General features: G+C 40.2%; 1 protein-coding gene across 1 annotated transcript in view; it reads right to left on the bottom strand.

Moving 5' to 3' along the window:
- Positions 1–25,382, bottom strand: part of fes (FES proto-oncogene, tyrosine kinase) — a 44,863-nt gene that overhangs the window by 6,784 nt on the left and 12,697 nt on the right. Inside the window, exons 3-15 of the mRNA XM_036136535.1 lie at positions 23,706–23,802; positions 23,444–23,627; positions 16,414–16,551; positions 16,209–16,328; positions 15,933–16,055; positions 11,938–12,133; positions 10,894–10,974; positions 9,098–9,307; positions 8,636–8,758; positions 7,959–8,012; positions 4,957–5,075; positions 4,766–4,860; positions 4,546–4,669 (exon numbers count right to left, since the gene is read on the bottom strand). Coding sequence (XP_035992428.1) covers positions 4,546–4,669; positions 4,766–4,860; positions 4,957–5,075; positions 7,959–8,012; positions 8,636–8,758; positions 9,098–9,307; positions 10,894–10,974; positions 11,938–12,133; positions 15,933–16,055; positions 16,209–16,328; positions 16,414–16,551; positions 23,444–23,627; positions 23,706–23,802 — 1,664 coding nt within the window. The remainder of the gene's footprint in view (positions 1–4,545; positions 4,670–4,765; positions 4,861–4,956; positions 5,076–7,958; positions 8,013–8,635; positions 8,759–9,097; positions 9,308–10,893; positions 10,975–11,937; positions 12,134–15,932; positions 16,056–16,208; positions 16,329–16,413; positions 16,552–23,443; positions 23,628–23,705; positions 23,803–25,382) is intronic.

Raw genomic sequence — 25,382 nt, forward strand, 5'->3', positions numbered from 1 at the left:
TCAGAAATTAGCAATATAATATTTTGCTAGCAGAGTAAAATAATCTATAAGAATCATATTTACAGGTCTTTTCAAGTCACTTTTCACGCAAAGGCTGTTATTTATATAAAAAAAAAACTTGATGGGTAAATGTGCTTTCCTCACGGCAGCTCTGACCCAGGCGTACGTTCATTTAGGAGACGGGAAAATTGGTGACGCCGATGGTAAAGTGGTAAATTGCAGCCAAACTGCATTATGATTCCTCTCAGACATTCAACTTTACTCCATATCAGACTTTAATCATAGATCAACTTAATCATCAGCATTCAAAACCCCAGTGTTATTCATGCTGGTGCTGGTGAAGCATAACTATACGTAAAGTACCATTACAATAAAAAAAGAAAATGCCCATAAGCCATCTTAAATTCCTTCTGGTCTGTGACTCATAAATGGAAACTGCGTGCTGGTGTCCGTGTGCATGGTTTTATATTTCTTGGCCATACATCATTAAGTTATTTTTTTCTAGCATACATACACTTTTAGTATGGTTTCTATGCAATGTTTTATAAATGAGACCCTTGGGCCGTTTGCACCACACAAGCTCCCGCAGAAAAAAAAAAACATCCACCTACTGAAAGCCAGCAGCAATTTTCATGTTGGAAAGAAAAAAAACGTTACTGGCTATGAAGGGGAAAAAAAAACAGATCAGAAGATACAGCAGATATTTTTGCTTATCTATTCTAATTTAATAAATTATTTTTAAAACACCCAACTTGTTCCTGTATAAAATGGAGAATACAAATGTTTACGACTGTGGGTCACCTGTTCATGTGCCCCACTAACTGAAAGACTTTCAACTAGCAACCATGACCATACTTTTATTCAGTCTGATACAATCATAAATTAGTGCAGTACATTTATATGGACTACTATAATGTAATATAATGAAACAGACGCAGCATCTGCAGCATCAAACTGATTTATTACATTAGTCAGAGCTGATTGTTCGTGTCAGATGCTGTTCTTAAAGTTTTGAACTTCTTCACAAAGTTCTCCGTTCAGCTAAATGAAAATGACGACTTTTCTTCCCCTCTGAAACTTCAGCTCCTGCTGTGTTTTTGGCTAAAAAGATTATAGCTGTGACCAGAGTTAAAAAAGTGGTGCGACTTGTTGCAGTCTGTAGGAGCTGGTGGTTGTGTTTGCTCTGGCATGTATTTAGTTCAAAACAGCAGCAAAATATGAAGAAATACTGGACTGATTTATCCCCCCCACAAGTGATTTAAACACTAATCAGTTTGACTGCAGGTTTGTTTTTTTACTGCTTTTGCTGACATAGTGGATTTAAAGTTGTTGTTTGAAGAGATCGAGTGTGTTATCATTTGAGGTTTAAAGTTTCAATTCAGTATTTTCAGTTTAACTTAATGCATGATTGAATGGTTGTTTCACTACATCCCCTTCACAGCAAGCAAAGGGAGTGTTTCCTCACGTTTTATTAGGGGAAACTCTTATTCCTGTTTATGGCTGTTTTTTTAAACTCCCATGTCAACATATGAGGAAGTGTTCTGAGGAAAGTTAACTGACAGATGAAGTAAATAAATGTGCTTTTTTATTTTTTTTAAGGGTTCGCTGCTCGTTCTGCAAAATATTTCCTATGATCAACTTTTATATAACGGTTAAGGTAAATTTGGCAATTTTTTAAAAATAAAAATAAGAAAATTAAGTAATTTATTATACATCATTTACTTACATTTCTCTAACAAACTGATTTAGTGTTATTTTCTGTGTTCAAATTCGTGCTAGGTTTCAAATACACAATGTAAGTCAGTTGCATATGTATGTACATGTATCAATAATGGTGTTCAAATAGTGTTTGTTTGGTCAAAATGGATCCAAGAGAGCAATAATCGTATGTTGATTTTTTTTTTGTCCCCATGGACAGTGTTGAGACATCCTAAAGTGTACAAAAGAAAGATGAGTGAGCGAGTAAAAGAAAACAGAGGACTGAAGCATAAACTATGGAGAGATTATGTGTTCAAACAACTTCATAGGAGCATGAAAACAACGGGAATGTGCAGCTACTGCTTAATGTTTGGGTGTAAAATATATAAACCCTGGAATACAAGCAAACAAACCTTATGGAGATGCTGCTTAAAGCTGGTAAGAAAGGGTCATCCACAGCAGGGGCGTCCAGGTCCAGCCCTTGAGAGCTACTATCCTGCACCTTTTAGGCTCTGTGTGTACGACAACCATCCATAAAAAACGGGATTGTTTGATCTGTTTCTGTTCACACGTCTACTTGGTAAAATTTTAATTGTGCTCCAGTAAAAACACTGAAAATGGTGCAATCTCCCATTCACGCCCACTAGTAGGCGGTATGTTCTTTGAAATTCAACGTGCATGCAAACAAACACTCCCTGCTTAAAAAGGCGCCACCACTAATTAAACTTTCAGAACAGCAGGAACTGAGATGTTTACTTGAAAAGACAACAGGGGGCAAAGGTTTGCTTCAGGTGACGTTGACTCATAAAACCACCATTCATACTGCCTAGGCTTCCTCATTCAGGCAAGTCTGTTTTTCCTATGCACACAACAAGAGAGACCAGGATGTTTTCATATCGTTCCACTCTGTAACCTGTTTGTAACCCGTTCTGTTGACACACAAACTGTAAAAATATAACTAAACCTTTCAGTTTTAACAAAAACTGCTGTGTACGCCAGGCCTTAGATGCATCTCTTTTTCAACGCACCTGAATCAACTGAATGGCTCATTACCCAGCCTCTGCAGAGCTAGAAAGCCATGCTGATGAGGGAACTCAGCCTTTTGATTCAGCTGTGTTGGAGAAGGGAGGCATCTAAAAGTTGCCGGACAGTAGCTCTCGACACCAGACTTGGGCACACCTCATCAAAATAGGTTGAAAAGCCACTAAGAGAGGAAAAATTGTCTTGAATATGTCCAGAGTACAGTTTGCATTAAGGTATTTGGCCCTAATCACCTGCAGGCCTGAAAACCCCAGCCAAGCTATAAAGTACAGGGGTGGCAGCATCAGAAGGGCACTGCTGCAGGAGGGACTGGTGCACTTTGCCAAAACAACGGCGTCATGAGAACAGAACTAATCTTTTAAAAGATAAAATAAAGAATCCTTTACGGATGCCCATAAAACCTAAACTAGACCTATCATAATTAGGGGAAAGATGCCCATCGTTCTGGATCATCCCACTCTGACCCTCCATGCAGGTCAGACTAATTCGCCCCGCAGCGGATAGTTGAGCCTATTCGTTCCTAATCTTGCTCATAAATATTTTGTAAACTTTCTGATCTTTGCAAAAATTGATGGAACATGAAACAAACACTGATAACACATGATCTTAAAGTTTCATTGCTAAACCTTCAGAACCTTTAACCAACACAGTGAGGGCTGTCAGAGACTAAAAAACAAAACATGCTCAACACAACATGACAGATAGAACTCATTTAAAGGTACATATTCATGTTATTTGACATGTTTTAAATTCATGTGCCAGTAGCTTACTCTGGTTGCTTACCAAGTTTTTCTGGTAGATTATCGTGTCCTGCCGCCGTAGTATTTGTTATTCTTGTCTTTTAAGCTTTGTTTTTGCTCAGTTTTTTAGTAAATATAGACTTTTCTGTGTATATTTACCATTAAAACATCATGTGACCAGGGTTAGGTCACTGCACTTGCTTACGATTGGTCAACAAGCTGAAGCAATGTTCATTATAGAACGGTCGGCTCGGTCGGGACTTATTTAGTAGCTGCATCAATCGCGACCATCTGGCTTTCTAATAGTTCTGCAGTGTTGCCGGTGGATGGTGCCACGTCTGTTTATGTCAGCTCATTGCGTCCAGTGCTGGGGTTCTATTTAGGCTCAAAAAGGACCATCAAAACGCTATCTGGACGGACACTTGGAGCATATAGCCTTACTTTATCATAATCAACTGGATTTTGGTCTTTTTGGTATATGTGGTTATATACCTTTAACGCAGGACCTTGATAACTATACAGGAGATGCGTTAAATTTGTAAAAGGAAAGAGTACGGCAGGTTTTCTGTTAAATCTTTTAGTAAAATTAGCCTCAACGTGTTTTAAAAAGTCACAAAGATCATCTGAAAGCATCCAAGTTAGAATGTCTTTAACATTCAACGTTCTTAATGATTCTGGATCAACTCATTCAGAATCTGGTGTTTTCGTATTGAGTGACAGTGTTTAAATCACCAAAAACTCCTTTTTTGGATGCAATGTTGCTGTTTTAATGCATATTATCTGTGATGGTTGATGCAACTGTAATAAACAATCCTTAAACTTTGTGAGTCGTGTAAAATATTAATTTTATTTTTTAATGAGTCAAAAAACATTTCCTTGTGGTTAAATTAAGTTCTTGGTTTAAATCATCGATGAATAAATTAGTTAGTAACAAAGTATTTCACATCCCTATTTTAAACTCGTTAAAGAAGTTTGCCCGTCTTAAAATATTGAGCAACAATAAAAATTATAGTATAAAGAGGGATTTCTGGTGATTCATTTATCAGTAAAGCACATCGGGACGAACCTGTGAATGCACTTCTTACTCTCCAGGTACTCCATTCCTGCTGCTACATTTTCCGTCATTTTGACCAGCAGCTTTGCCGTCAACCTGTGACCCTCGCTCCGCAGGAAGGTGAGAAAATCCCCACCTAGAAATGTAAAAAAAATAAATAAAAGAGAGAAAAGACACAAAGTAAGTGATGCTGCTGAGTGAATGGGGTGTAGGATGTAGACATGGTGTTCACCTGAAATGAGCTCCATGATGATGTAGATGGGCTGTTTCTGCGTGCAGACGCCGATCAGTTTCACAATGTTCGGATGGTTATACTGCTTCAGGATCCTGCAGAGAACAGGAGCATGCTGCTAGTGTGTGTGTGTGCACGTGTGTGTGTGTGTGTGTGTGTGTGTGTGTGTGTTTGTTTGAGCATGCACTGACCTGGCCTCCATCAGGAATTTGCTCTTATGCTCTGGAGCCAGGTTCTCTTTGCAGGATTTCACCGCTACAGGAGTGTTGTCAGAGCGTAAACGGCCGCTGTACACCTCTCCAAAGTTGCCCTGCATTGTTCGATATCAATAATTATCAAGAAACTTAACCAAAACAACTATTTACCAGAACTGCTACTTGTTAAATAAGAACAGTGCTCTCTGAACTCTTTGAAGGGGGCGGAGCTTGATGAAGGATTGTTCCTGGGTCTGATTGGTTAAGAAGATGTAATAGTAATATCATCTTTATTGTCATTGAAACATACATTACAACGAAATTTGTTCTCTGCTTTTAATCCATCTACCATGTGCGGCGCCCGACAGCAATCTGGGGTTAAGGGTTTTGCATCCTTCTCTCAGTGCAAGCGCACTGCTCTAACCACTAGGCCAACACTCCCCATACACCAAGACGCAGCTCGGTAGGCAAATTTGGGGTTAAGTGCCTTGCCCAGGGGCACATTGACATTTGGCAAGGGGAAGCTGGAATTGAATCCACAACCTTCTGATTGCCAGACGACTACTCAACCATTAAGCCACGGTCGCCCAGACTAATGACTGCAGTATTAAAGCTATAGTTGGTAATCCTGTTCACATTTTCTTTTTTGTTATACTGGGTTAAATGATCCTTCCATCCTGAAAGTAGTCAATACATTATGTATTCAGAAAAAGGAGGTTAAAAAAGAATTTAAAAAAATCGTTCAGTCTGAAGGGCAGGGATTCATTGTAGCTCTGCTGCTCTCACCGTATACATTGAACATGGCAGAGAGTTGCAAGAAGCAAACTGTCTTACAGGTTTATGAAAAGAAGAGGAAGGCATCGGTAGGAAGAAATAAGACCAGAGTGGATTTGGGAGATTTTTTTCATGCGATCCCGCTGAGGAGGAAGAGCAGATCTTTGGATTGTTCCCTATAGATTGTGTGTTGGGTATGTTTTGTCACAGACATAATGAGCAATATCTCTGCATGTGTGATTTTGAAGGAATGTCTGATATAAATTATTCATTTATTCACTTGTTCCTTGAGGGCCAGGGTGAAAAAACGCTGGTTTCTGCTTTTCCCTCAAACTCAGTCAAAAGCTTTTAATCATCTCATCAGAACCCTTTTGCAGCTGGTCAGAGAAAGTGAACTCTCACTAACGCACACACCTACACACAGGTCGGTAGGCAACATGGGGTTAAATGCCTTATCGAACATGTGACAGGAGGGGGGAGTTGAAATCGAACCCACAACCTTCCGATTGTAAGACTCTACCCACTGGCCCACTTTCCTGACCTTCTAAACTATGTGTCAAGTTGCCACAAAAGCTGTGATGTTGTGTAAGATAAAAAAAAGGATAACCTAATGTTGAAATTGATCATAGGAGTACATTCAATATGTTGCATCAGCTCTTCTTTTTAACAGCACTTCAGTTTTGTTGCTCCAGGAGACTAAATGCTGTTGCTTTAAGGTTGGAAAACCCTTTTAATTCTAGTTTCATGCTGGTCTTCTGTTGAGAAAATGCATAAAAATCCCAAAGCTGCATCTCAGGCTCCACAAGCCTCACACAGTATCCTTTGTTAAAAGTTAAAACTCCTGATTGCACATTAGGAAAAAGAACAAGTTGGGCTTATTTTAAGGAATACTGTGTGACTTGTGGTTGCCAAGTTGCATATGTGAGTCGCAGAGCCTCTGGAAAAATGCTATTTGAAATATTTAGTTAAAAGTAGAGATCTTTGGTCTTAAAGCACAGCATGCTTCGCAGGAAGCCAACACGGCACAAACTCCTAACAACAAAAGTAAAGAGTGGTGGAGGAGAGGAAACAACAATTTGGTTTACGGTTAAATCTGATAAAAATGCTGTGGTAGGACCTCCAGAGAACTTTGCACATATGAGTCTCTGTGAACCTGAAGGATACGAAGAAATATAAATATAAAATAAACTTAAATTATTAACTTAAGTTATTTTGGGCTGCTGTGGTCCTACAAGTTGTTGGGAGTTTTTCCCATGACTGGATCCTTCTTCAAACATATAAATTTCATAAGATATTAATAGTTCAGACTCTCCAACCACTTCCTACACGGATTTTCCTCCATGCCCAGATAAGAAGCTCTGCTTCTCTGTTGAGCCCCGAGGACCCAGCATCCCTGATATCCCAAAGAAATATCAAATGTTCCAGCAGATTAAATGAAAACAAAGGAAGGCTGCATCATTTAAGGATTGCTTTATTTTTACCTTCATGAGAATTTAAATTGTGTTTGTAAATGCACAGACAATAGGAGTTTTTGACCTGCTGCCTTTTATTATACAGGATCGCGTTTCACTCATGCTACTCAGATTGTTAAAATCAGTGTTTAATATTCATTTTCATCCATAGCACCCCACTGATTACGCCTTACAGCCTTCAGACTCTCTACATCCATCCATATTTACTATCTAACAGAACAGATAATCAACTCTTCCCATACAGCTCGATAAAAATTATACTTTTAAAATTGCAGAATGGCTGGAAGGGTCAGTCTTTCACAGATGAGTTAACTGTTCTCCAGCCTCTCTGTGGCGTACGTTTTACACCCAGCAGTGTTGCTGACCTGTAGCCAACAAACATAATTGAGTGGGAACACTGTGGAGATTCCCCCTTAAGCAGTTTAAATTTAAGCTAAGGCAGTCAACATCCATAGCCTTCATGCTGTGCTGAAATGAACTCCCAAGCTGGGCTGAAATTAAAATAACTTCCTACGGAGAACTCAAAGGGCTGAACCGAGATGGCAGGAAACCAAGAACAGGTCGTTTCTGAAATGAGAACGTCGGGGGATAACCACAGAGGTGCCTGCGTGCCACAAATTAAACTTGATAGTACTTGTGTTGCTATTTTTTGTTTTCTATCGCCTTCTGTGGAATCGGTGTCGAAGGAAACGAATACAAGCTTTGGCTCACATCACCTCAACGTTCCTGCCAGGAGATGTGAGGAGGACTCACCTTTCCAATGAGGGGTCCCAAGATAATGTCGTCATGTTCCAGCACCCATTTATCCTGCAGGGGTAGGAGACCAAAGGCAGACACAGAGAGGCTGTTTTAAAGTGTGACAGCAGCAGGTTACAGAAAGGAATGGTGATTACTGAGGCAATTTAGGCCTTTAAAGGCAATCATTAACTGTTAAAAGTGATGAAACATTGAAAATTGGTCATATTATTGACAAAATCCCCCTCCCTCTTTGCCATGAACAGATGTTTGGCTGCTTATAGGCAAGACAGAACAAGCATGAAGTGAGAACTCCTCTATAAAATCATCTATGCAGGAAGTGGAGATAAACTCCAGTATTTATGGATTTCTCCTCACCTACCAAAAACAATTATGAAACATAAAAAAAAACTGTTTTGCCCTTGGACCATAAACCTACCAGGATGTTGAATTTAAGTGAGGTAATAAGGAAAAACTAAAGCAATGAGGAACAAACACAGTTCATGTGACAGCTAGGACAGATAGCCAGGGCGGGCAGTCAACAGCCAGACCACTAAGACTACGGCGTATGTTAATTATAAGCATAACATTTATTAGGTAAATAAAAGTTCCAAAAATTACAAAACATGCATTGAAATAAGGATTATATACTTTCAATAACTGGAAAGGATGAGCAGTGTGAGCCAGATTTTTACTTTCAATATGGGTTTCCTGAGGATAGCCTCCGACTTTTTGGTGACGGGTTGGTTTGACGACTGCAGATGATGGATAAGCTTAGGAATGCTGGGGAAGCCTTCTCCATCCAGACGGTACAGACTCTACTGACACACACGGAAAAGGGTTCACAGAGGTGGGCTGATGGGTTAAACACTGATAAAGGAAACCATACAGATAAAAAGAAATAAATTCATCATGAATATAGTCTTTAACTGTTACAGGAGGAAAAAAAAAAAACAGACCGAAAACTAGAGAAAAACCGAAATTAATCTTTTGTGTTTGTTTAATTAAAAGAAATGAGGAAAAATAACATATTTTTCATAGCCTTTGAAGATGTATAAACTGCTATATTTTTCAAAAACACAAAAGCAATAATAATTGGGGATGGAATGATGTAAGAAAGTGAAATGTGTGCTGTGCCTTCAGAAAGGTTTACTTACATCCGTGTACTGAATGAGGAAGTGCTTGCACGATCCTTCCCATTGCACAGAGATGACGTGAACCTGTTTTTCCTGACTCTTTCTCACCAGAAAGTCTCCATCGTTCTGGAGCAGCTGCAGGACTTCCAGCCGGGGAATGGCTCCGTGGTACCAGTCTTGCTGGCTCAGGGGACGTTCCACTTCCTGCCCGGTGGAGAGGACTGGGTCAACCTGGCAGCAGGGGGGGGGGAAACAAGCTCTTTACTGGAGGAGGCAGTGTTCTCAGTAAAATACAAAGAAACAAAGAGAAATTATTTGAAGACACTTCAATGGAGAGTGTATAAAAAGTCTGAGCACTCTGCCTTGCATGCCTGTCAGGCACCAAAGTGATGTAAAATAGAGAAGAAGGAGCAGCTCAGTCCGAAATAGGTATCACAGCATTTGCTCAGTTTACTATTTAGAGTACGCACCCCATCATTTATATCCTTTAAAGGACATTTCATGCTAACAGTGTGTTCGTTTCTCAGCATTTCAAATGTAAACCTGCTGCTCGTGAAGTCAGGTTGAATTTGGGTCAGGCAATAATTTTGAGATCAGTTGACCTTAAAATGTCCGCGTAACGTGCTGTCAGAGCACGGTAAACCCAGGGGAGGTCCTCTGAAACTCTGACACTGCTTCTGCAGAGTGATTTATTGTTTGTTGCATAGCGTGAGGTTTGGGGAGTCAAAAACAGGCCCGGCAGTCAATATGCACTCAGGTAGGACCAAAAAAAAAAAAAAAAAAAAAGGAAGTGACATTACCTTGAGCTGGAACAAATGTCCTTCATTCATAATGTTATAAAACTGTAACCACTACTGTAGGCATGCTTATGTGGTTAAAAAGTTTGGTAATCAGACTGAAAAACCTCAGACTAACAACTCAAATCTGATTTGACATGCAAATAAATGCTGAATTTAATGAGAATGAAATTCCCTTCTTTTTAAAAAAAGAAATATGTCCTCTGTGAGAAAGATACAATTTAGACTAATTTAAATCGAGCAAAGTCATCATGGTGTCAATTACCTGCAGTTCAGATAATAAACTCTCACATCACACTTACACATCTTTAATTTATTCTGGTATAACAAGGAGATTCAGACTGAAATGTGTTATTTTTGTGGGGGGTGGGGGCAAGGTCTCCAGTTTGATGAAGATTTTTTCTGCTGCAAAAGCTCTCCATTGTGCATAAATTTCATTATATATAAATATATATCAAATTTCAGACACACTTCATAATAAGGGCTACAAACGGTGCTCAGTTACATCAGAAGTTACTCAAAATAAATAAACTTCTCAGAGGACAAATAATCCATCATTAGTTTGGTACGGATCATTTAACTTAACATATAATGAGCTACTGATTATATTTCTGTAAATAGGTGAAACGAGAGCAGGAGTTAATTGTTGATAAACTTTAATTAGCAGTTAGGCCCATATTTATCCCAGACTCAGTTCATAATCAACTATTAACTGATGGGTGTCCGCTCATTATATTGTGATTAGCGGCTCATTGTTAGTTATTGATCAACTACAATCAGTTCCTGCTTCATCATTGGTTACCAAGAAACCAACAAGAAAAGTTTCATCCTGATAAATGTTATCCCTATAATTTTTATAAACACTTGGCTAGTTAGACCTCGTTATTTGGTGTCCAGCGATGTTTGAATTTGGGATCCGAATGATTTCAATCAGCGTGAGGAAATATTTGGCCTTGTAAACATAGTTGTTGTTTGCTACGCAAACACTGCCTGCTGAGCACAATATTATCAGCCACCTACCTCAGATTTGGGTTTAAACAGGCTGCTCAGATTTTTTAGGATCCCATCCACAAGGATTTTACCAGGAATGTGAGCGTTGTCCTGAGAAAATAATAGAGCAAATCATTATGGTCGACATGAATATAGCCAGCAAAATGTGAAAAGGGACATTTTCATACCATAAGACTTAGACTTAGACAACTTTATTTGTCATTTTGTATGCACAGAGTGCGTACAGAACGAAATTTCTTTGCATACAGCTTGAACATTTCAGTAAATAAACAATAAAATGTTAATCTGCAATAAAACGTTAATCAAGAGACAACTTTTTTTTGCTTTAACTGTTGCTATTTCTGTCTCCTGTTTCCTGTTCAGGGGCCTCTCTGAAGCAGGGTCTTAGTATGTTCCATGATGAAACCGAATGATCAAATATTTTAAACATACAAAGCACGATTAGCTTTGAGGATTTCAGTGCAGCCTGTTGATAAGAAAATACATCCCAAATATTTGCATCACAGCAAATATTTGTTTCCATTTAGCTTTTTTTTTAATACAATTTCTTTAAAGTTTTCTGAAATCTAGTTGCTGTGATCTTTAGGCTCCAGTTTTGTTGTGGTCCTCATCTTCATGTCCATATCAGTTTTTGTTCCTTCAGCTTAACCTGAAACTTTCTTAGCAGTACATTAGGACTGGCTCATTTTTAAACATGTTGTTGGTTTTTCTCCATTCAAAACATCTAAATCAGGGGTCACCAAACACGGTACCCGCGGGCACCAAATAGCCCTCGAAGACCACAGGTGGCGCCCAACCCCCCTGTTCTATAAAAACACAATCCACCAATAAGCTGCATCTATTTCAAACAGCAAGACTGATTTTATTCAATCAGTCTTGCTGTTTATTCACACTTGCATTTATATAGAATTAAAAATGAGTTTTAAAAAGTTGGTGACCCCCGGTCCAAATAGTTTCAGTGAGATGTTCAGCCTATTATTCACCTGCCTGAAAGAACTGACTACGGCTGATGACAGAGGAAACGAGGAAAATCCTGCAGCAGGGAGAACATACTGTGCTTGTAGTGGATAAAAGGGAAAAGGAGTCTGCGTCCAGCCTCAGGGCGTGCGGCGGTTCTCTGGAGCCCAGATGGTCCAGTTTCTCCTTCAGAAGAAGCCTCTGAACGTCCAGTTTGGCTTTTATACCCTGAGACAGAGCAACCTGCTGTCTGCACTCCTCCATCGCATGCCTCTTGCTGAACTGATAGACCCTGCAGAGAGAAAACAGTATTAAAATGAGTCTGTCTGACTTCGAAACATGAACAACAGCCACAGGCTTGCTTCTGACCACAAACACATCCTGGTGTGCAGGTTAGCTTTAGCCATCTGCTTTTTGAGCATACTGGTTTTACATGCTCTGAAATACTGGGGCAGGGGTTTCTGGAATGCAACACGTATAATTGATGACAAATCTCAATTATATGTGGAACTTGAAGACATATTTTAAACAGAACAACCTCACATTTAAAGGTTTTGTAAAATCACTATCCTTTAATTGTAATATATGCACTAAAAAGTCCATGTTGAGTAATAATTTGTGTTTGTTAGTCTTTATAGTTATTGCCGGCAGACAGTTCAATCTAAAATGTCTTATATCCGCCTCATTCCTGGGGATGCTACTGGAGGATTAATTATGTCAGTAACTACTGATATGGTTTCAGCAGCAACGCAGTTTGTGTAGGTATGTGGTGCTTCACTATATTAGTGAAGCAGCTGGTTAGCAGTTTAGCCAAATATCTCCCTTTATTCCTACGGACAAGTCATTTCACGGTTTGGACACATCTGAGCATGCCTACAGGGTAAAGAAAAAAGTATTTAGTCAGCCACTGATTGTGTTGAAGTTCTGCTACTTAGAAAGAGGAGAGAGGTCTGTAATCTTCATCATAGGTACACTTCAACTGTGAAAGACAAAATGAGATATCGCATTGTAGGATTTTTAAAGAATGTATTTGTAAATTATGGTGGAAAATAAGTATTTGGTCGCCCACAAACAAGCAAGATGTCTGGCCCTTGCAGACCTGTAACTTCTTTAAGAAGCTCTTCTGTCCTCCACTCATTGCCTGTATTAATGGCACCTGTTACAGCTCATTATCTTTATTAAAGACACCTGTCCAGAGCCTCAAACGGTCAGAGGGTCCATCCTGATACCCTTAATTATAGTTCCTAGCTCCTCCTTCTTGAATTTTCATGGGGTCAACAGTAAGAACTCTATCGTGGGAAGGAAAGGAGCTTCGGACTGCTGTGCCGATTTCGGACAGCTTTAACTCCGACATCATTACGTGACGGAAACAAACATGGACGATGAGAGTCAAATCCGGGCCTACAGCATTCTGAAAAAGAAACCCAAAGCGTGAGCTCTCTTCTCTCTGGCCATGTCCAGGCCCGTCTGAAGTTTGCCACAGAGCAAATGGATGATCCAGAAGAGGATTGGGAGAATACCGTGAGGTCAGATGAAACCAAAGTAGAACTTTTTTTGGCACAAACTCAAGTTGTCATGTTTGGAGGAAGAGGAACGCTGAGTTGCATCCCAATAATACCTATTGTCAAGCATGGGGGTGGACTGGTCCGTGTTAAAGGAAGAATAAACAGTTTTAAGCCAACACCACCTTCCATCAGTGAGAGCATTGAAGATGTCCCAAAACACCGCTGCTCTAAGAAGCTCAGCATGGAGCAATGGGCCAAAACATCAGCTACAGTGTGTGCAAACCTGGTGAAGACTCACAGGAAACGTTTGACCTCTGTCATTGCCACCACAGGTTACGCTGAAAAGTATTGAGTTGAACTTTTTGTTATTGACCAAATAATTGTTTTCCACCATAATTTACAAATAACTTCTTTAAAGATCCTACAATATGATTTCCTGGATTGATTTTTTTATCATTTTGTCTCTCATAGCTGAAGTGTATTATTTTCCCTTCATTGCCTAAAATGATCAAGACAAATGTGGCTGGAGAATCTAAATTGTGCTCTAGTTTGATCTGTAAACTAAAATCCATGGAGCATGGAAAGCCTTAGCCCCATGCTTTGGCAGGTGACAGGCCACCAGAACAAATACCTTTTAGCATTTCGAAAAGGATTAACAGCACAGCTGAGAGCAGATCAGATATGATTTCAGGTTTCAGAAACGATTAGAGTATCTACGCCTTTTTTATATTCTGCAATAGAATACATCCTAGTCTTCCGCTCCCTGAATGCATTCTTAACCAACAAAAAATAAACACTTAAAAATATTCAAATAAAAAAAACATGTATTCATGATTTAAAAGCACAGAAAAAGCATAATCAAAGCTGAAATAAATTACACTTTTGCCTCCGTTGTTGTCTGTCACTCCACAGCAAAAATTAGCATTAGGTTGCTCACAAAACAGCAGGGAGCACATTTTTCTTTACAAGCAAGAACATTTACCGTATAGCCTGATCTATCTTTCCTGTAAATCACTGAACTTCCATTTAGTTGTGAGAGAACGGCTATGCTTCATGGAGTCAGCCAACTTCTGCCCCCAGCGATCCGGCGATTGTAGCCCGGTGTGTTTGGGCTACCTTTGCCAGCTCTCCTGAAATTTTACCTCAGACTGGGATTAAGGTCCAGAGATGGGACTTTTTCAGCCCAGAATGTTAATGTTGTTAGTCTAGAATCACAATGCTGCTTGTATACAAGTGTGTTTAGGGTCGTTGTCTTATTGAAACAGTAATTTAACACCCATTTCCTCTTCAGCATGATGTAACATGACCCATCATATTTGATAAATAGGCCAGAGGCAGTAGCCACATGACACTTAAACCACCATACGTCCCACTGTACCGTGGCAATCATTTCCTTTTTAGGAGTTATCTGAAAAAAGAGCGTTCTTGCTAAATTTCTTTAGTTCCGTCTTTGGTAAATTGTAACCTTTTAAGCCAATTGTTTTAGCAATGAGAGTTTGCTAGGGGCTCATTGCTGATACCGTAGCTGCATGTAAGCATCTGCTAAAGGTTACAGTGCTCACAGGTAGCAGTGGACATTTGATCACGCTGTAGCTGATCATTTTCTTATTCTTTGCCCTTTTAACTAAACCTTGATGCATTTAATTGGGAGTTTTTAATCTTTGTCTCATGTTTCGGGTTTTTGTTTCCATCTTAAATCATTAAGGTCATTTTTACAGCTCTTTAATCAACACAGTTCTTCTGAATTATGTATGGAACTATGCTTTTCACTAAAGAAGAATGCAAATCCAACATTTACTGCCTTTGTCCTTAAATAATGGCCATGAGTTTTTTTAAAAATGACAACCCCACCTACTGAACTGCAGTCATACGTAGTCATGCATTGCATGACCGCTGGGTCTGTTGGTTTTCTGCTGCTTCGCTTTATCTACTTGTTCCTTTTTTATGCCACACAGAAGTATAATCACCACACACAGTGAGGGGTTTGGTGGATGATACTAAACTAGCATTTCTTATGTTAGTTTATTGTAATTGTCCTGACAGAAACAAGCTGAACTGAATTACTGGGCAGTTTGAACCAGAGAAACGTTCAGTTTGAGAGCCACAAAAGGTCCCTGAAGGTCAGCTTGAAGCAGCTTTTTCTGCTGGTTTGCAAAAATGTGCCTCTGAAAATCTCAGGGCAGCACAACCTCGACGTTCCGTAAAAACACCTCTAAAAACACCATATGTCCTCCCTGCTTGTCTTTTATGACTGTCGGTATTTTGCAGGCAAACACTATTTCCTGCTGTCCTTCAGGAGCTCGTTAAGGACTCAATCAAACCTCTAACACCTCTAGACAGCCTTGTCAACCAAGACAAACGAGGGGGCTGAGCCCCATAACACTGTGCATATTGCTGCAATATTATTATTATTATTATTAATAAGGTCCTTGCTGCCTCGTAAGACCAGGCTGGGTATTAGCTGTCGCATAGCCAACAGCGCTGGGAAGGACTGCACACAGGGACAACGTGGAGGCAAAGCTTTTGCTTTACTTCATCGTGTGAACACAACGCCACAGCCCTGACGACGCCGTGGGCTCGCCTCACCTTTGGCCTTTTTTATCTCCCTCCTGCTCCTTTTCCAGCTCCAGCTCCAGCTGCTCCACAGACGTCTGCTGAGAGCCCAGAGACCGAGCCAGGTCCAGCAATTCCTCCTCGACTGCTGTCAGCCTAGCAGCACGAAAGCGCCATAAGGAAATTGGGGGAAGTAAAGGACGCGTTTAAAAGAAAAGAACAGAGAGAAAAAAAGAGGAAGTCATTGAGATATTAATAGAGGAAACTGGACTATTGCTATCTCAACAAGCCAGTAGTTCTTGTTCTCACTTGTGCTGGATCGTCTCTAGAGTGAGGTCATTCAGCTCGATCTCTTTGGGCTTCAGCTGCTCAGTGTCCTCCAGGAGGCTGCAGTCAAAATCTGCACAAACAGGAATCTCCCCCACAGACCTGCGACCAGAAACACAGACTCCACAACCCGACCTCTACCAAGCGTCCATGATCTCTGCGCTGAGAAAGGTTTGCTTCTGCATACCGGTTCTGCTGGATGAAGCTCTCATATTCTGTGTTAGGGTTGATGGACGTGATGGCGGAGGACATCTCCCTGTGGAGCTTCACCACTTCATGGTGGAGGACGGTGGAGATGTCAAAGTATTCCTGCAGGATCTCCTTCCTGAGAGGTAAAGAAGTTGGAGAGCAGTTAAAAATGTATACACGTGTTCAAGCCTCATTTTCTTTAGATGTTCTAATTTTAGATTAGTGAAGGCGCAGTCCTTTGCAAAAGTATTATTCCCAAATTGTGAATTTTTCACATTTTGTCATGGTATTACCACAGCATGAATCTTATTTAGATTTTTTTGTGACAATTACGAACCTGCGCATAAAGGTAACATGGAAGAAAAATGACATGTCCAATAATAATTTATTTACAAAAAAATCTGAAAAGTGTGGTTTGCATTTGTATTCAGCTCCCCATTGTCATTCATTTGTATAACCACCTTTCATTGCCGTTTACATTCTCTCCTCAACTTTGCACATCGGGAGACAAATATTTTTAAGAGCATCTGTAAACATCAAATTTTGAGTCAGGTTCTCCTAAGAGTCGCTGTACTGCTGAGAATTGACCATCCACCCCAATCTCAAGTCCTTTGAAGCACAAATGTGCTCATTTCATTGTAGGTATAGTGAGTTAAAGGCAATAACAAGAGTCATTTCCCACCAAACACAGCGTTTTGCATGTAGACCTCAAACTTTGGTCTTCCACCAAGAACCTCAGATGCTCCCATTTTTATCACAGCAGCCATGATTGGCTGACGGCGGTGACGTTGGGGCCAAGAGAAGAGACGTCCTCAGTGCATATATACCCAAAGCACTGTGTCACAAAGTTATTCTAAAATCTCTTTACCCAAAAGCTCTTTCCTCAGCGACTGCATACTGCTTAGCCTAACTGTTCCCAGATGGAGCTCATAAACGCGGTCGCTGGGCTCCATCACCCAAGCAGGTTGTGGTCATTTCCCAGCCTTCCGCCATAGAAGGCCATGGAAATAAAGCATTTCAGCGTGTCGTGTACGAATAAAAAGTGCTCCCCTTTGGCCTATAACCAAGTCTTCAGGTATCTGTGAAATATACAGAAGTTGCCATTGCTTCACGCAGGAGGCCGTACCTCCGCATGGTCGCCTACATTGACAACTATTTTTAAGACTAATCTTAAAACTTTCCTTTTTGACAAAGCTTATAGTTAGAGTGGCTCATGTTACCCTGAGCTATCTCTATAGTTGTGCTGTGATAGGCATAGGCTACTGGAGGACATCAGGGTCTAATTTATTCTCTCTACTGATTTCTACTGTTCTCCAGTTTTGCATTGTATTACATTGAAATGACTGTCGTCATTTCAGCTTTTAACTTTTTGGCTCTCTTTTTCTTCATAGTAGGTACACCTGGTCTGGCGTTCTGTTAACTGTGACATCATCTAGGGAAGACAGATCACCCGCTACTACCATCTAATGTAGAACAGATTACTAGATCAATGTGTGCTTCTGTGCTTTTTTGTCTCTCTTGTTGTGTCTCTGTTCTGTCTTCTCTAACCCCAGTCGGTCGAGGCAGATGACCGTTCAGACTGAGCCCGGTTCTGCCGGAGGTTTTCCTTCCCATTAATGGGTGGTTTTTCTTTCCACTGTCGCTTCATGCTTGCTCAGTATGAGGGATTGCTGCAAAGCCATGTACAATGCAGATGACTCTCCCTGTGGCTCTACGCTTCTCCAGGAGTGAATGCTGCTTGTCAGGACTTTGAAGCAATCAACTGGTTCCCTTATATAGGAAATTTTTGACCAATCTGTATAATCTGACCCAATCTGTATAATCTGACTGATTTTGACTTTGTAAAGTGCCTCGAGATGACATGTTTCATGAATAAGCGCTATATAAATAAAATTGAATTGAATTGAATTGAAAATTAGCTTCTGGAGGCGAGCTCAAGAAAAGAAGCTCTAGGGCGCACCAGAAAGCATGCAGAACACCGGGCTGACCTTGGTTTCAAAATAAACCAAGATAAAAGCTCCCAGTTAGGCCACCTGTTTAATAGATTTGTCCCTGGATTCAGTCTCTTCAGTCTCATTTAGGGCTCCGCTGTCCACAGGCCAGTTGACAACGTTCCCCTCTGCCTAGACCTGCTTCGGGTGGACAAATCTCTCCCATTCAGAGTGTGTCTCACGGTCCTTGGCCTGATGGCTTTGGCTCTAGCTGCAGTTCCCCAAACCTTAGCTGGATCGCCTGCATCAGCTGCACTGCCACATCCTGATCGATGCTGGCCGTATGGCGTCTCTGAATCGGTGAAGACGCCCTACCTTTCTCACTCAGGGAGGTTCCACTAGGAACTGTTACGATCAGGAAGGTGATAGTGGACTCATCCCTGATAGTATGGGTTGCCATCATGAACTAGGCCACATACTGGCGAGTCCCTATCCAAACAGCATCTCTCTCACTCGCTGTTGGAGGCTTTTACATTGGCCTACAAATGCAGACGTCTCCAGACACCAAGCGCACTCTATGCTCACTCCACTAGAGGTGTAGCTACATCCTGGGTCCAATTCAAGGGCATTGCTCTTCATGATATGTTCAGGTGCAATGTGGGCATAACCACACACCTTTGCCTCACTTTACATTTTAAGATGTAACTCCACCCACACTGGCACATGCAGTTTTGAGAGCAGCTGCTTCCAACAGAGCCCCAGGCGTCAGAAGCCCCTTACATGGCCATGTACATGTAAGGGCCATGTACATGTACATTATGCATCCTCCAATATGGGAGGATGCATAATCCCTTAGTGAGACACAGAACGAGTGCTTGAGACCTTAAGGTTACATGCATGCATGGCCCCGGCTCTCTGATGGCGTGCGTGAGGTATCTCACCCGTTCACCCTCCTTGCAGGCAGTGAGTTAGAGGTTATTCTGGCAGAATGACTGTGTGACGCAGTGCCTCGCTTATATATGTGCAGAGGGCCGCCCTTCTCTAGACATCAGCGTCACAGTTCCTTGCAGATCATGGCTGGGGTAATGAGATAGGAGACTCTGAGGGCTACGCAGGGGAGCGTACCCAATAGGGCAAAACCTCACTCATGCAATCAGACAACCGGGGGCTACACACGCAGCCCCGAGTCTCATCTAAGCAGCTTCTTTGTCGAGTTCCCTATATGACTGGTTGCAAACCACGCACGACTAATGGCTGTCTTCCTGCCTCTCTTAACTAGCTCAAGATCTGTAGACTGTGCAATTACCTTTTAAAAACTTAGTGCATGGAATAATGCGAAGATTGACATTGGAAGCTAGAGATAATGTGCTATAATGCTTTAAATTTCTCCCAATTTTATTGTTCTCCGGCAAACCTTCACAGGCCTTCAGAGAATATCTGAACTGATAAGATTTAATGACCCACAGGTTGCTTCTATTTGCAAATTAGGGGATTTCTTAAGTGGTTTGTAGGGACATCAGAGTAAAAGCAGCTCAATACAAATGCAAGTGAAAAAAAAGCTTCTGAGTTTCCTTTTAACCATATCTTCCCTCAAAAATGTTAATTTGTGATGCAAGTTTGATTGTATGTATGGTTACATAAAATTAGACATATTTCCTTTATATAAGACCATTAACAGGGTGTTATGGAGAAGAATTAAATAAACCAGGGGTGTACGATTTTGCCAAAAATCTAAATTGTAATATATATCAACTATAATTGCAATTTAATTCTGACTTTTCTCTGCATTAACCACAAGCAACAAAATGCCCTATAGATAAAGATGTTTGTAAACAAGGACTATTTAAAACAAGACATATAGGTGTTTTTATTAATCAAAATATTATTATTCAAGATAATAGCTTGTTGAGAATAAAGTGCAACCAACAAACAAGTCTGTATTAAACAGTTTGACCTTCCATGTGGAGGCAAACCCACTTTAAACATAATTACTGACACCTAAAGGACGCGTCTGATCCATTAACTGTTACATAACCAAAAATTGCATACCGCTGCGATTATATTGCAAATGTCATTCATTGTCCAGCCCTAAAATAAACATAACAATCTGTGTCATAAATACTAGCACCACCAAAGGGTCCAACTTGGAGTCCTGTTGAAACTCTGAACTAAAGGTGCCACTCATGTTGAAAGCAGCCTTTGATGTACATCACAGCCTTATTGAGTTTCATGAAGATGGTTAAATGCTTTTTCAAAAGGGCCCACAGTTTTTCCAATTTTCCACTAAAGTGAACATAAAGGTGTCTGCCTTCTAAAAGTTCCCATCTTCTAAGGCAATTTGGAAACAGAACATCCGAAACGGTAATTTTGGTCTAGGATCAGATCTTGTTTGATCTCCATAAAACAATTTCTCCTTTTAACAGTTTTTGGTCAAGAGAAAGAGGAAAATGTTTTAACAGAATAAGTAGCTTAGATTCTGTCTCATTTCAAAGAACAACGATGATAACAGAATAAAGGCTGCTTTATTTTTAAACATTTAACATAAAGTGAAAACAAAGTAAGAATAAATTAAAACAATTAAATAGAACCTGATGAATTTTTCTAACACGTGATGCAGCTAAAGTTTTGCCCCCCCCCCCCCCCCCAAATATATGATTGTTTCTCCAGCATCATGTTCTACATCAGATCAGTTATTACAATCTGCCCCAACCACAGATTATTAGAAAATTAAGATAAAAAAAAAAAAACTATTATTTTATTATCTAGTCTTCAGATTTGACTTTTTGGTATTTATTCTTACCATTTTTCTTAATTTTCATAGGTTAAATAGTACTGAATATGTAACAAACATGCTGTTTTTACATAAAATGATACTCCAATGGTTTACTCAAAGGCAAGCAAATAATATACCAGCTGGTCAGAGTGAATCAGAGTCAAATTCACGTTTCTGTCATCAACCGCAAAAATCAGCACTACAGCGTCGGCTTAAAGGAGACATATCTTGTTTTTCAGTTCTTCCTTTTCACATTGAAATCATTCATTAAAGTGGAACTGCAATGATCTGGTTTGCATTGCTCATTAATTTTAATTTAACGTTCCCTCTCTTTACCCCTGTCCTGAGGTGCATCTGAGAGCAACTCGTTGTGGTGCTGTCTCTTTAAATGCAAACGCAGCTCAGTCACCTGCGTTCGCACACAGGTAAACTTTCACTACCGCCAGGTGAGAGAGCGCTCAGAGTCACGACATATTTTATCTGCTTTGGTAAATGTTTCTGCGTTTTGTAAACAGGCCCAGTTTCTGAGGATGGCTGCACTGAAAACTCCCATCCAGTCAGGAGCGCTGAGCGTCTCCAGGCCGTGAAGACTTTGGTCTCTGTTCTGATGAGGGAACAAGGGGCGTTCATTACAGAGAAATGCTTAAATTACCAAGAATTATCCCAGACAGAATTAATATTGCTTGTCAGGAGCAAGCATTTATTATCCAACAGGATAAGTTCTGAGTTGTGTGTTACGACAGGAAAAGAGACGAATTTGTTTATTTCACGTGGTGCCCTGATTACTTCAATATACTGAGAACGTTTGCCTAATATTAATATTAGAATGATCACGTCTGTTTAAACTTGATTATCATAAACATTAACGCTCCATGCAGCACGTTTACAACAAGTAAACGGCTCTATGGTCATTTTCAGATGTCCTACAGAAATAAGATCGTCTACATCACCAGCTCTGTCTGTTGGAGAGGAAAATCCACCTTCAATGGAATAAGATGCTGCTTTGCTCTTGGAAAACACATTTTGTTGCTAGATAGACCCCATGAATGGATCAGAAGCAGATCCGGAATGTAATAAAATTTAAATTTAATAAAGTTACGCTCAAAAATATTTTAAACTTTGGCAGACCTAGATTTTAAAGAGATTTTCATTCAGTCAAGAAGTAGGAGGGAAGAAAGGCAGGTAACCCCACAAAATATAACCATGTATAAAGATACATGATGAAGACAGAAACTTATGCTCATATAAAGCTGCATTCTGATATTAATGGAAGCTAAGTGGAAGATAGCCCCCCCCACCCTTCAATGTATTTAAGAGTTAAATGAGTGGATTTTACATTATATGTCCCCTGTAATATGGATGCTTTTTGCACTGCTGTACTATTACATCATGCTATCACTTCTGCCACTTTCAGTTTTGCAACAAATGTTTCGGATTTCCTTTCATAGCAAACTGTTGAGCCACACCTTTGTGAGATCTAATTTTTTTTTTGGTTCCTCTAAACTGAGGTGGGTCAGAGTTAAGGACTCGACAAACCTCTCCGTGTTCCTGTACGCAGGCCACACGGGCTTCGCAGAGAAACACATGCAGACCTATCCATTCATTTTAGCTGCGTTACAATGAAATATTTAGTTTTCATTACAAGCTCGTCAGGGACAATAACAGAGGTAGATTAAAAAAATGAACTAAAAACAAAGAATAAAGTTATTTCTCAGAAAATTACTTGAAAAGGTTTTGTGTACTTTTTCTTCCTAAAAAAAATCCATCATCTACAATGGGAAAACAGCAGTTCTCTCTGCAGAGCAGAGGTTTGTTGTTTTTCTTATTATTTTCCTGATGTGCTGTGTGTGACGCCGCCCCCTGACTGAGGCTCATATTTTCCCTAGTGCTGCGAACAGCCAACACCGTCACAACAATCTAGGCTGCATGCAGAGGTCTGCAGAAACAGAAGACAAACGTCAAGCAGGTTTTGTGGTTGAGTGGGCAAGAAGGCTTGGATTAAGACTTTAGCTACAACACTGACTACAACCGTACAGCCTTAAAAGAAGTGCCTGGGTTCATGCAGAATATACTCAGGTGTTTATTTTGGTCATTAAAGATTAAGCAGATGTTAAAAACAGCATTAAAAGTGAGTTAGCCGAATTCCTACCGTTGTAAGATTAAATATTAAAACTAAGTTCAGCTTTTTTCTCAGTGGGACGGGAATAGAAATCATGTGTTAGCATAACACCCTGATAAAGCTCCAGTAAATATTTCCACAGGATTTGTTTTCTAATTTTGTTTAAGCCACTCAGACACATAGACAGCGTTGCATGCAACCTTACAGGATGAGCACCATCTCCTGCTGCAGGGTCTGCAGCGCGCTGAGCAGAGCCGGCTGCATCTGGCTGTAGTGATGCTGATGGTAAACCTGAGCTGCGTGCACGGACAGCACGTACTCGTTATGGAGCTCGTGCAGTTTAATGGAAGCCTTTATGTAACGCTCCCTGTTCTTGTCTCGCTCCTTATCTGCGTACACAAACAAAAGATGAGGGTAAAAGTGAAAGGCCTGATTCTGATTAGAGAAGTAATCCTCGGAGTACCTACCTTTGCTCGTGTCCTGGTACTTCCTCCTTGCTTGAGTGGCGTCTTTAACCGCCTGCCTGTAGCTGCTCTTCAACCTCTCCAGCTCTGTGTGCGTCACCTTCACAACCAAAACAAAGCCTTTTTGAGTTTTTTTGGAATGACAACGTAATTTGTGATTTCTACCACACTGCAAAAAAAGAACTAAAAATAAGTAAGATTTTCTTGAAATGAATATATTTGCCTTTGATTTGAGCAGGTAAATAAGATTATTTGCCAATGGAATGAGCATATTTACCCCTAAAATAAGATAATTAGATATACTGCACTTGAAATAAGATGATGGAGATGAATCGTTCCTAATTTAAGTGCAAAAATCTTATTCCATTGGTAAACAATCTTATTTACCTACTCAAGTCATGGAAAAATACTCTCATTTCAAGAAATAATTTCTTATTTTTAGTTATATTTTTGCAGTGCAGAAGTCCTTCGGTCCTCTAGCAAAGGTCTGCCTTCTATGCTTGATAGGCAAGTGAGCAGGAAGAAGAAAACAGATTGCTTCACGAACACCAAAGAAGCCTGATCAGTTCAGAAACTGACAGCAAACCAATGCAAAGGCTCTATAACTCTAAAATGCCTTCACTCCAATGATTTTCCTCCTCACAACCACAGCGTTTCACAGGGATTGTCTGTGACATGCCAACACACAGTAGCGCTTAACGGGTGGAGCGAAAGGAAAAGGACGTATGTTCTCGACTAGAAATGTGCAACACCCTGAAATATTTCATCCTCAAATATCTTTCATCGCCTTTTACTCTGATTCCTGTAAATAAGATCCAGTGGGACCAAATGCTTTGAGAAATCACCTAATTAGCGAAGAGAGCTCAGCTCTGTGTAAGCCAAGGGACCAAGGGTGAATCTGGAGGAGCTGCCGAGAGCCACAGCTCAGGTGGGAGAAATAGAATCGGGAGTCAAGAGATTTTATATTCATTATCTAACTATAATAACATTTTGGTGAGACAGCAGCTCAGAATTCACACACAAACATAAAGACACAAATCTAGACACTATGTTAAAGTTGAATGCACCGACAACAGTTCCTGAGAAGCTAAACAGTGCAAATAGTCTCTAGCATCTGATACACTGCAAAAAAATAAATAAAATGTTCCTAAAATTTGTGTTTTTGTCCTAGATTTGAGCAGGTAAATAATATTATCTGCCAATGGAGTGAGTATTTTCACCCCTAAAATAAGATAATTAGATGTCCTGCACTTGAAATAAGATGATAGAGATGAATTGTTCCTATTTTAAGTGCATAAGTCTTATTCCATTGGCAGATCATCTTATTTACCTGCTCAAATCAAGGACAAAAACACACATTTTAGGAACATTTTACTTATTTTTTTGCAGTGTATCAGATGCAAAATGAATTGCATTGTTTTAGCTTCTCAGGAACTGTTGTCGGTGCATTCAACTTTAACATAGTGTCTAGATTTGTGTCTTTATGTTTGTGTGTGAATTCTGAGCTGCTGTCTCACCAAAATGTCATTATAGTTAGATAATGACAATAAAATCTCTTGACTCCCGATTCTATTTCTCCCACCTGAGCTGTGGCTCTCGGCAGCTCCTCCAGATTCACCCTTGGTCCCTTGGCTTACACAGAGCTGAGCTCTCTTTGCTAATTAGGTGATTTCTCAAAGC

The sequence above is a fragment of the Fundulus heteroclitus genome, chromosome 4, assembly GCF_011125445.2.
Source record: "Fundulus heteroclitus isolate FHET01 chromosome 4, MU-UCD_Fhet_4.1, whole genome shotgun sequence".
NCBI classification, from domain to species: Eukaryota; Metazoa; Chordata; class Actinopteri; order Cyprinodontiformes; family Fundulidae; genus Fundulus; species Fundulus heteroclitus.